This window comes from Siphateles boraxobius, unplaced genomic scaffold (assembly GCF_051911475.1).
Source record: "Siphateles boraxobius isolate OS27281-9 unplaced genomic scaffold, OSU_SipBor_1 55, whole genome shotgun sequence".
NCBI lineage: Eukaryota > Metazoa > Chordata > Actinopteri > Cypriniformes > Leuciscidae > Siphateles > Siphateles boraxobius.
In genome coordinates, this window is record NW_027509181.1 from 827842 (window position 1) to 840979 (window position 13138).

Here is a 13138-nt window from a genome sequence, read left to right on the forward strand (position 1 = left end):
TTTCTCATTTTGTCTCTCATAGTTGAAGTGTACCTATGATGAAAATTACAGGCCTCTCTCATCTTTTTAAGTTTGAGAACTTGCACAATTGGTGGCTGACTAAATACTTTTTTGTCCCACTGTATGTGTTATTTTTTTATATAGGTTGTTTTTGATATTTCCATATATTTTACTTTGGGTTGGGTTTTTTGTTGCTACCAACAGATTCTGATGGTAATAGCTGTCTTTTGGAGCCTCCTGTCCCAACAGAACCCCAGACAGTTGTAAGTAGCCTACTCAATACACCAGCAATTATGACAAATAGTATTATAAAATGTGCTCAACCAAATGCTCATCTTCACAGGACGATGGGGATGAAGAAACATTTTCTGCTGCCACAGAGAGGGCTACAGAGGAAATGTTAATATTATGTGCTACACATCAAACAATCTACACATTCACATTCCTTCACATTATTTATGTGGAGTAGCCTATAGAATATAAGTTTATATCTAAGTATAAATGGATATTCTTATCTCTCCCCCGTCCCCAGAGTGTGGAAGAACAGTAGGAGGAAGGTCCATCAACTTCTGGTTCACAGATGAACACAGTTCAGTGATTTTTAGTGAATGCCAGAGTTTAATTCTGTAGAATTTGTTTAGAACTACATGATGTAACTCTAATCTACTGTATTTTCAGTTGCCAGTTAAGAAGTTATATAGACTTTATCTTATTAAAAAACTTGGGGAAAAAAACAGCAATGAATAAATGTACCGAAAGAATGAATGAGGTGTTTAAACACCGCTTCCTCTTGGGTCCTTCGGCCCAAATGGACCCGAAACATTTAAATATTTATTTTTTAAAAATCATAGCTTCATCGGAATGGTCTGAAATTTGGTGAAGGTTTTGGTACTTGGTATATGAACACCCAAAAAAATTGGGGACAGGTATTGAATAATCAAAGTGGTTGTAAAAAAAATTGTCACACTCAGGACTTTCGGGTCCAAATGGACCCGGCATAGGAAATGAATGGGAAATTGGCAAAAATGTGAAAATACCGAGTTTTTTTGTGCGTACAATCTACAAATCAGCCACGATCCAGAAAAAAAGCACACAACAGTGAAGGGGTGAATCTATAAAACATCAAGAGTGCAAAACAGACACATCCACACACACACACACACACACACACACACACACACACACACACACACACACACACACACACACAAACAAACACACTTTTATACATCAACAAACTAAAAAATTCAGATTTCATATGTGTTTTGCATTTTTAATGCATCCATCTCATTTCAAAAATTGCTTTCATGAGGTCTAGGCTTGACTCTAAAATGAAATACAGCTTTAAAAAAATTTTATATATATATTTTTTTTAATAATTTTCTATTATATTCAATGGGGGGGGGGAAATTTGGGGAAAATGGGTCATATTTATTGCATAAATATTAATTATAAATCATAAAATTACCTCAAAACACCAAAAAAGAAAAGAAAAAATATTATAAAAAACAAGTAAAAAAAAAAATGATGATTTTCTTTTAATAAATATTAATCCCACCCCTCCGGCCCATTTGGACCCGAAGGTCCTGAGTGTGACTCTGAAACGAAGGACCCCAGAGGGTTAAAAAGGGGAGGAGACCGAAATAAACTCTGGGTTTACGGAAGTAAACCTGCTCCCGACCAGGTTAGGTTCACAGAGTAAGTTACCATGGTAACTGACTCTTGAGTATAAGTTACCTCTCTTTCAGAAACGGGCTTGACTTACCCTGCTTTCTCAGGTTTGACTTACCTCCCATTCTGAAACAGAAAACCCAGAGTTTCCCTCATTTCAGGGTTAACATACTCAGAGTTCCCTTTCGTTGTCACTCCGAGTTACGTCGGATAAATGAGACAAAATGACCCAATACAAAGAAATGCCATGGGTCTGCGGAATTTGCATAGCGTATCTCCGCCGTACTTCGTGGGTATAAAAGGAAGACGGTGGCAACATGCAGATATGTTTTCGCTTTGGAGCCAAGTTAATCATTCGTTCCACAAGCCATCTCTGAACTGTCAGCTTTACAGACGAGCAAGATTCTCTGGTGTTGGTGTGACAGCGATCTCCCAGCGAGCGCGCACTTACTGCTTATCTGTGCAGTGTTTTGCCAGTGAGCGTGTTTCTCCCCGGGCGCTTCAACACTCTCAGAGTTTCTTTTCTCTCACAAAAGAGCTTGCACGTGGCACGTCTTTTTAAAGATGCATGCACTTCTGGTTGCGGTAGACTGGTGGCCGACTTTGATGGGCACGAGCGCTGCATAGTGTGTTTGGGCATTGATCACACTAGAGCAGCGCTCGTGGATGACTCATGTTCTCACTGCGGGAACATGACCATCGCAACATTACGATCAAGACTCAGTGATCTCGCAAGAGTGAGGGTCCCCTCATCCACACCCCGATCTAGCGCCTCCACGAGAGGTTCTACTTCGGCTGGTGGCCAGGGTGATCTGAGGGTGACGGTTTGGAACAAAGCGCCGACTGTTCGTCCGTGCCCAGCCGCACCCTCTCCAATGTCGCAACCCGCGAGTGTTCAGGGGATTTCCTGTGGCGCTCCAGACGAGGACACTATGTCTATCGCAGCATCAAAAGGTGGGTCTGATTCTTCTGGAAGTGAAGACTCGTCACAGCTGCCGGAGGTGACGTCACAGGATCCGGAGATGACGGCCATTTTTTCCCGGGCCGCCGCGAGCATCGGTTTAGAGTGGACCCCTCCACCCTGTCCCGAGCGCTCGCAATTGGATGATTGGTACTTGGGTAAGGCCGCGGACCCCCGTCCGCGTCAAACCCCAATACCTTTCTTCCCGGACGTGCATGATGAGATCTCGAAGTCCTGGAAGACCCCCATGTCTTCCCGTGACCGCTCGTTGATCTCATCCGCCTTTCCTCCCATCGATGAGGCGGCTGCCCGTGGGTACACTGGGCTCCCCACGGTTGATCGCTCTGTTGCGATGCAACTGTGTCCTCAGAGCGCTTCTTCTCGTGGTGAGCCTAAGCACCCATCCAAAGCCTGTAGATATTCGTCTACGCTAGTGGCGAAGTCTTACAGAGCGGCGGGACAGGCAGCCACCTCTTTGCATGCCATGGCCATTCTGCAGGTCTACCAGGCCCACATGCTCAGGGACATCCACGAGGGTAGGACAGACACTTGGCAAGCCACCTTGCCACCCCTGGGGTTTAAATATTCCCCCTGCCGCTGGACACCCCAGTGTTCTCCATATGCATCCTTCGGGTCATATGTGTATTCTCTAAGTCCCCCCCCCCCCCCCCCCCCTCTGGGTTGGCAATAATTGCATTTCCCCTAAACCTTGGGATATGCTCCCCAGTGTACCTTGGTATTCCTGTGCTAGATAGGAGTCCTTCGTCTGTGCCAGTCTCACGACAAGGATCTCAGATTTACGCAGGGCAGTGGAAGCAGCCAAGAAGGTGGCGTGATTAGACTGGTAACCCCATTCGTCGTCATCCGACGTAACTCAGAGTGACAACGAAAGGGAACGTCTTTGGTTACGTATGTAACCCTCGTTCCCTGAGTAGGGAACGGAGACGTTACATCTTCCTGCCACTTTCCGCTGTACGGCGGGGATCGCCTGAAGCTCAGTCTTGGCTCCTCAGCGAAGAAACATATCTGCATGTTGCCAGCGTCTTCCTTTTATACCCACGAGGTAGGGCGGAGATACGCTATGCAAATTCCGCAGACCCATGGCATTTCTTTGCTATTGGCTCATTTTGTAATCCTCGAAGTTGATAGGCTTTCTAAGCGAAACCCCATTCGTCGTCATCCGACGTGACGTCTCCTTTCCCTACTCAGGGAACGAGGGTTACATTCGTAACCGAGACGTTTTCACTTAACCTCTTTCTGAAACAGGCCCCTGAGCGTGGGAAATGTTTGTTGTCTTTTCCCACGATTGTTAGGCACCTGGTGTAGGCGTGTCATGGGAGGAGTCTGTGTCTGACTCTGCGCGCACTTTCACTCTGTCATATTTCGGACAGATCTCTGAGGTGACCGGACGTGTTTTCATCAAGCTCCCAGGTGATTACTTTAAACACCTCCACAAAGGGTCTTTTTTGGAAACCAAACTTCTTTCACCAAACGGATTTGGAAAAACGTAAGCCTGTTTTAATGTGTTTTTAAAAAAACATATATGTTTTATGTAAAATGTAACATTTTACAAATAATGTACGAAAGTTAAATACTTACGGATCAACATCTTTAAAAAATGTTTCTTTTTGTAATCAACATTTTTAAAATGTTGTTTTCTGTGTTTTAATACTAACACATTTTGATAACTTTAAGAAAATGCAATTTGAACTTTTTCATTGATGTTTTAACGTTTTTAACATATTACAAATGTATGAACGTTAAAGACGTGTATTTTAACTTTATACAACGTTTTTAATACCTTTAAACACTATGTAATTGTGAAAGTACAACTTTTCTTCAAACGTATGTTAGAAAATAAAACTATTTGGATGTTATAATTTGAATACATATTTTAATTCTAGAACATGTTTGCAATTCATACTTTTTAACATTTTACAAATATTGTTTTCTATGTTTTAATGATAACACATTTTGAAACTTTAAGAAAATGCAATTTAAACTTTTTTCAAAGATGTTTTAACGTATTACAAATGTATAATATATAATACAGTATAATATATACAAATGGATAATAAGAGTTTTGGTTCTCTTTCAACAAACGGAATTGTAAAAGCGTAAAGGCCTTTTTTAATATGATTTTAAACATGTAGTTTAAATATTATGATGTGTTTGAAACAGTTTTTAAAAAAGATGTTTTATGTCAAATGTAATAGTTTTACAAATACTGTGTGAAGGTAAAGGTTTATGGATCAAATTTTTTTTTAAAATCTATGTTTTATAATTAACATTTTTAAAATGATGTTTTCTATGTTTTAATACTAACACATTTTAATAACTTGCAATTTACACTTTTTCATTGATGTTTTAACGTTTTGAACATTTTGCAAATGTATGAATGCTAAAGACGTGTATTTTAACTTTATACAACGTTTTTAATACCTTTAAACACTAGGTAATTGTAAACGTACAACTTTTCTTCAAACGTATGTTAGAAAATAAAACTATTTGCATGATATATTTTTAATACATGTTTTAAGTCTAGAACATATTTGCAATTCATACTTTTTAACATTTTTAAAATGTATGTATGTGTTTTAACGATGTACATTGTTTTAATGTATTTTTATATGTGATTGTGAAAAGTACAACTTCAAATGTAAATGTGAAAGAACAGCCCTCTTTTTAAATAAAAAACACTGATCTTACCTCTGACCTTTTATTATACATTTCTTTAAAAAAGATGAAAATATATTGATCTGAATGTTTTTCCACCATTTTGAACATTTTTACATTGAGAACTAGTGATCGTGGGAAATTCCCCCACGCTTCATCTGTTCAGACCATAAGGGGAGGAATGAGGAGGGGCTAGCGTGGGAAAATTTCCCACGCACAGGTGTACATCCGGAAGTGGGAAGGAGGGGTGGGTTGGGTATTGTGGGAAAATTCCCACGGTCACATGACCAGTCCGGAAGTGGGAGGGAGGGGGCGGGTCCAGCGTGGGAACCTCTTTAATGGGGTGCAATAAAACTGAAGTTGATGGAAAGCACCCCAGATACTCTCTCTAGAATATCTGCTTGACGCAGCTACAACACAACCTTTTGTCTGCAATGATTTTCAGCATGTTTCCTACAACAACGTCTGAAATTTTTACATTTTATGTGGTGTAAGAAAGCATAAAAGCTACACAGATTCTGATCAAAGGGGTCAGACTGAATCAGATTTTCAGAAATGTGATTTGAATAGTATTTCAAACCGCATATAAAACAGATTTTCATGTGATATTTTTCTTCTTTTTTTTTTTTTTACGTTGCACACTTGCTTATTAATATGATTGACTTCCAATAGCATATGCACAAAAATCTGATTCGGACTGACAGTCTGAACAGGGCTTAAAGCATCTTAGGCAGAATGGTATGAATCAGTAATGAATGTGATACTAAGACCATTCAAAACCAAAAAAAGTCAAGTGTCCAAAAGGTACAAAAGTAATACAATAGTTTACTCACCACCACCTTTGTCATTTTGTCAGGGAGAGTGTCAATGGACAGCCCATTGATTGGCTCTTGTCCAGTTCGGTTCTGAGTGCGTCTGCTGGGATCTTGCTGGTCTCTTCTTGTTCTCTGGATGTCTGATGGACCTCCATCAGTCTTTTCTGACTGCCCATGAATTATACCTGACAAAAAAACAAAAACAAATTGCATGTAACCTTAGCTTAATCATGAATGTTGTCTTCAGACTGAGTTAAAGTTGGCATGAAATGAAAATTCACCTAAATGCATGTTATTGATCTTATTGTGAACAATTCATGTGTGCATAAGTTTCATTCTTTAAAAAAAATATTCTTAATTTTTCTTAATTCTTAATCTAAATCCCACCCTTTTCTTACAATTGACTGCAGGCTTACATTCAGATCTGCCTCCATCCAATCAGCAACAGGTGGAAAAATGTTTTGGTGATTTTTGTCATTTGTCATATTTGAAGCTTGGCAGCCCTCTTCCTCATTTACTTTAAATGTATGGGAAGAGACCAGTACCTGTACTAACTGGCTAAGACATTTAAAACAAATCAAAGTTTATCAGAAATAATCTTTAAAAGAGAAATACAACCTTGAAGTTTTCTGTCAGGCAGCCAGTCCTTTCTTTTTAGAGGTAATAAAAATATCACCAGCTGCCAAATGTCAAGTTTTTATGAAAAGGACCTTTGGATGGCTACTCTTCACCAAGCTGGATAATAATAATAATAATCCTAAAGAAAACAATTCGCCCTTTCAGGGCTTTGGGCCTTAAAGGGTAACTAAACACCTGGTCAGAGCCTGACTCAACCCACTGGCAATATTTGAAAAATGCTGGAAAAGTGGGCAGAGCCCAGCGGAGGGGGTCGTGTACCTGAGATGCATCTCTTTGTATGGAACCTGCCTACGTCACCAACAACCGCTGCGTCACGAACCACCGCAAACATCCAATAGGAAAATTCAACTGCAGTAGCCACCGTTCAACCTGAAGAGGGCAGCACTCAGACGTTTTCACACCATATATTGTAGAATTAAAACACTTTAAACCAAAATGTCAAAAAATTTACTGGAATCAATGAACAGCATTTATGAAGCTCCATTCTTACAGATCATTAACTTAAAAAAGTTGTTTTAGTGTTTAGTTACCCTTTAAAGGACCCAAGTGGCGTACGCCTCTTTCAGGGCCTGTTTTGTGCGTGCGCAATGGTTATAAGTGAGGTCCCAAGTCTGTTCAACAAAATAATAGTCCTCTGGTTCTGCTGCTATAGCAGTACCTCTTTTTAAACTGAACAGGGCAGGTCCTAGATTGGGCTTTCTTCTGTGCAACTTAACTTGTTTCACAGAAATATTTATATCAGAAATATTAAATCTGCACCCAGCCTGTTATATTTAGCTGTGCAGAGTTAAATCTCTGTGTTGAAGCTGCGCTAGACAGCGCAGAGCGGCTGTGAAGTGAAGCACAGACCAATTTTCAGTCAAGTGTAAATACGCAGAAGTCATAACTTTACTTTTAGACAATACGCTCAGGTTTGGACAAGGGGAGGGTCATTGCAAATACTGTAATGCAAATCAGCTGAGGGTGGGTATCAATGATGGTTAATTCAATTTTTACTGTAACTGTAATCATAGCCGCGAGAGTGAGACAGCAGGGTGATAGACAGGATGATAGTGGAGGCAAAAGTAACTTTGTTAATAAAAAAATTCTTTGTTTAATACAAGTGAGTTTGTCTTTGTTTTATTGTTGCCATTGTATGGTCTCCCTCTCTATGTGCAAGTGACGAATGGGGTTTCGCTTAGAAAGCCTATCAACTTCGAGCATTACAAAACGAGCCAATGGCAAAGAAATGCCATGGGTCTGCGTAAATTGCATAGCGTCACTCCACCCCACCTTGTGGGTATATAATAGCCTAGAAATCTAGACGCACCCTAGCGGCAGCAAAAAATATTTTGCAGCAAAGTGTGGTCTAGAAACTCTCCGTTGGCATTCGAGCTGGAAAAAACAAACTCTGGTCAGGCCAATCACATCGTGTATAGAGTTGGTGGGCGGGCTTAACATAATGACGGCAGAGTTGTGACGGTTCCGCGTGATTTCCATAGGTGATCTGCTACTTGAAAACAAAGAAGATGCTGCTGGCGAACAGCGGTCTTTCGAATCGGCTTTGGCCGCGACTCTGGATGACTTGGAGTTAAGAGAACGTCACTTAAGTCATTCTTAAAAAAAAGAAGATGTGTTCGGAGTTTTGACGACCGGATACGGCAAAAGTTTAATATAGGTCTATCAACTAGCTCCGCTGGTGGGAAAACGCATTGGAGTCACTCAGCCACAGCCGTCCGTTGCTCTGGTTGGTTGTAGCGCTGTCCTATTGCGTGCAAACGGAATTTGAAAGACAACCGTTTATCCCCCCCCCTCGGATTGAGGTATGCCAATTGTGAGTTCCCAGACCTAACATCTTGATAGGTCTGGCTTGCCAGGCTAGGTATATAAGGATGTATGCTGGCAACATTCAGATATGTTTTCGCTTCGAAGCCAAGTGTATCACTTCACTCAACAAGCCATCCTGAGATCGACTTCATCTCCACGCTCTTCAATGTGCATGAGGAGGTCACAAGGTCCTGGAAGACACCCTTGTCTTCCCGTGATCGTTCGGCGACCTTCTCCGCCTTTCCTCCCCTTGATGGGGAAACTGCTAATGGGTACACTGGGGTTCCCCAGGTCGAACGTTCTCTTGTGATGCAGCTGTGTCCGCAGAGCGCTTCCTCCAGTGGCGACCCAAAGCACCCCTTCAAAGCCTGTAGGTTTTCGTCTACTCTGGTGGCGAAGTCCTACAGAGCCGCGGGGCAGGCAGACGCAGGCACAGAACCCTCAGGCTGCTCGCCGCCGAGGGCGCCCTCCTGCGGCTCCCACCCTGCTCGGCCCCAGCAGCAGCCTTCACCCGGGCCGCACTGTGGAGCAGGCCGCGCCTTGGAGGAAGCTGCAGGAAGGCGCCCCAGCCCTCTCCAGCCCTGCCCCCCGTTAAACGCCAGGCTAAGCGATGCTCCTGAGATGGGCTATTCAGAGATACTGGTCAATTCTTCACAGGTGGAGGGCTGGGGGAGAATCATTTGTTCTCCACTCCCCACTGCTCGCCCCCAGGCGTACAACACCCTATTGTGGTTAACCCTCTGAGGTCTGCTATCGCGCCGGCGCGATATTCTCGCTTTTTTTCTTATCAGTGCAAAAGAGACTCAAAATACTCTGTTGATTTTGATCTTACGTGTTAGTGTTATACATCATTCGATCCTGTTAAGTGTCTATTTTTTTTTTGTGTATACTCACAATATAAACAAAGTATTGTACTCTTAGTCAAATAAAGAAAAATAAACATGATGCTATGTAGAAAAGGGAATCCAAGGCACTCTTCTTTAGAAAATTAAAAAGCCTTTATTAAACTGGCTCTATCATGATTGAAAAAAAATATTAAAACATGTGGGGGAAAATACAACCCACGCGTAGCGGCACAACCAGCCTTCTTCAGGGTATATTTTCCAAACAAACATGATGCTAGTTTTGCCTTCTCTCTGTCAGTGAAGTCCATTCTGAAACGCGTCCGAAAATTAACTGTAATTCCGCGGATACTTGTCATACAGGCACAAGTGTTTTTCCATAATGAAGCTTGAACTCTCTTCTTTTAAATGAATTAATTTATATAAAAAAAACAAATATTCTCAGTTTATGTAATCTGTGTGAAAAGAGAGAGATGTCAGTCTTTTTCTTTCCAGCTCATTATACCTGATTACCCGTTAATGTGCCACGCCCACGGAGAGCGTGCGCTATTCAAACGCAAATGATCTAAGGCAAGCCATTCAAACATGCCAACGCCCACTGCCTGGACTATAAAACACATCATGTTTAGTAAGTATCTTGCACTTTACCTCGTCTTGCTACGCTGTGAGGAATAATACTATCCAATAACCCTGGAAAATGTACCAGAAGTGCTGGTAGTTTCATGTCGAGGAGCAACGGATCCAGCTGATGTAGTAAGCCATTTATTCTTAAGTGCTTTGTTCTAATCGCGTTATTAAATAGTGTCTGTAAACCGCAAAAAGACTGTTTAAATATGAATTGCTGTGTGTAGGCTAAATGATGAATGAACGACACAGGCGCCCACACGTTGTTTACTTCAGTTATACAGCGCGTGTCTGTGCCGTTCAATCACTCTCGCACCTACATTAGTAAACATGTTATTTTTACATGAACACATCCAAACTATATTGCTATAGCCTACTAAGATGAGTAAAAATAGACTGAAATGTGTTTAAATAAAATGTCTGTATAAGCAACTGCAAATTAACATATATATGCTAATATATCATAAACACAATATGTTACAGACTAAATATGAATGTTTAGACAAGATTTCGTGATTAATTTTGGATAGATTATAGAGTTTTGACTAAAAAATACTACTGTCACATTAAATAGGTAAGCTTTTGTTCGCCAATTCCTGCTCATATGTAAAATATACTATAGTATGGGATGTTTTGTCGAAAATAAAGTAGGTATATTGAATTATCAACTAAGATGTTATTATAGTGTTTGTTCCAATATTCAAACTAATGAATCCTTACCTTTTTTAATTCGTTTGATAAAATGTATACTTTTTACAAAGAAAGAATACACTTGAAATATTGTTAAAATTGTAATTGTTGTTGTAATTGTAGCCTATTTGTAATTGGTTACAATTTCTAATTGTTATATATATATATATATATATATATATATATATATATATATATATATATATATATATATATATATATATATATATATATGATTTCTTTTGTCCGAGGTCGCATTCTTTGGTACCCAGTGACACATCTGTATGAAAGGCTAATTAATATGCAGCACTTTATGCGGCACATTATCCAGCCCTTGTCTTCTCAGGTGTGAACACGCCTCCACGCACATTGCCTTTCCAAACAAAAGGTGTCATATAAAATTGAAATCCATGTATTGTTTTGTTTAAATGATTAGGCAGGAATGTTTTTCAGATCATTTTGAAGCAAAAACTCTAGGCAACAACACCCATTAGTCAAAAGTCTTGTGGACACATATTTAGTATGTGTTTTGTGGCCTTATTTCAGACACTTTAAGTTTTAGTTTTTTCAATAACCATGCATAAACAATATTCTCTCAAAAATACAAACATGTACATACATCTTGCTCACATATTATGGTAGCCCTGTTTGTGCTAAATAGAGTGTTATTACACCTTTGCAATTAATATGTTTATAAGCAACTGAAAAATGCACAAATGTCAGGGCATGTCAAAACATCTAAAGGATCCCAAAAACACCTTAGACCCCAGAGGGTTAAAGAAAGAATTGACACATCCATCTCTGAGCCCCAATAGGTCCCGGATGAAAGTGCGTGCCGCTCACGAGCCTCGCCACGCTCGTCCACCTCTGTTGCCAGACCCCTGTCAGAGCATGCCCCCGTGGAACGCTAGTCCTTCTCTGGCCTCCTCTGGCAGGACGCGGTTAATGATACTACTGTCAAAAATACTGCTGTCATATTAAATAGGTAAGGTTTTGTTCACCAATTTCTGCTCATAGGTTAAATATACTATAGTATGGGATGTTTTGTCAAAAATAAAGTAGGTATATTGAATTATCAACTAAGATGTTATTATAGTGTTTGTTCCAATATTCAAACTAATGAATCCTTACCTTTTTTTAATACGTATGATAAAATGTATACTTTTTACAAAGAAAGAATACACTTGAAATATTGTTAAAATTGTAATTGTTGTTGTAATTGTAACCTAATTGTAATTGGTTACAATTTCTAATTGTAATATATATATATATATATATATATATATATATATATATATATATATATATATATATATATATATATATATATATATATATATGATTTATTTTGTCCGAGGTCGCATTCTTTGGTACCCAGTGACACATCTGTGTGAAAGGCTAATTAATATGCAGCTCATTATGCGGCACATTATCCAGCCTTTGTCTTCTCAGGTGTGAACACGCCTCCACACATATTGCCTTTCAAAACAAAAGGTGTCTTATAAAATTTAAATCAATGTATTGTTTTGTTTAAATGATTAGGCAGGATGATTTTCAGATCATTTTGAAGCAAAAACTCTAGGCATCAACACCCATTAGTCAAAAGTCTTGTGGACACATATTTAGTATGTGTTTTGTGGCCTTATTTCAGACACTTTAAGTTTTAGTTTTTAACATAAAACAAATGGATAATTCGGTAAATTAAAATTTTAATTGAATTTATCAATTTATTGCCTGCTGTAGTTGTTTTAATTCAAATCCTTACTAAAAATATGAAAATGTTTGGTTAGCTACTTGGGAAAGAGACTCTGATGTCAAGGCAAGAGTAAAAATTAAAGCAGCATCCTTTAAGGTCAACACAGAGAATCAACAGAAACGCAAATGTCCTAAGAGAGAAGGTAGTTGTTATTATTGTGGTAAACATGGACATTGGGGAAAAGAGTGTAGGAAAAATAAAAATAACTTTAGACAAGTTGACAATGTTACTCAACTTCTACTCAGTCTGCTTGCTACTCTGAAGCAGCCCCTCCCCTCGTCATTAAACTTGTGGGGCAGCTTGTTGAGGTGTTAACCTTTTGGGCTGTGAGTGCTTAATTTCCCCAGTAACTTACAACAAAGATGAAAGACTTATTTTTGTTTAATAGAACAAAAGGAAAGTGTCTGTCTCACCCTTCCTTTGGGGGACACTGGTTAAGTAGACTCACAGCCTTAAATATTATGCTACAGCACAGGCCCTTCATCAGTAATGGTGTTAGGTCAGACTGTAAACTTAAAATGCCCTCATGCAGTGTCCACACTAATGAATCAAGCAAAATAAACTTCTGTCACCTTCTCCCGTTGGGGAAATTGGTTAACTACCCTCACAGCCCCGAACATTGTTTTACAGCGTGCGCCAGTCAGAAACCCATCCTCAT

General features: G+C 39.6%; 1 protein-coding gene across 3 annotated transcripts in view; it reads right to left on the reverse strand.

Annotated features, from left to right (window-relative positions):
* The window catches only part of plxdc1 (plexin domain containing 1), a 540924-nt gene that overhangs the window by 502755 nt on the left and 25031 nt on the right, over positions 1-13138 (reverse strand). For all 3 annotated transcript variants that reach the window (XR_013195559.1, XM_077205815.1, XM_077205814.1), the window contains exon 2: positions 6142-6308. Coding sequence is in view for 2 of the 3 variants with exons in the window: in XM_077205815.1 (XP_077061930.1) it covers positions 6142-6308 (167 nt within the window). In the remaining variant the exon portion in view is untranslated. The remainder of the gene's footprint in view (positions 1-6141; positions 6309-13138) is intronic.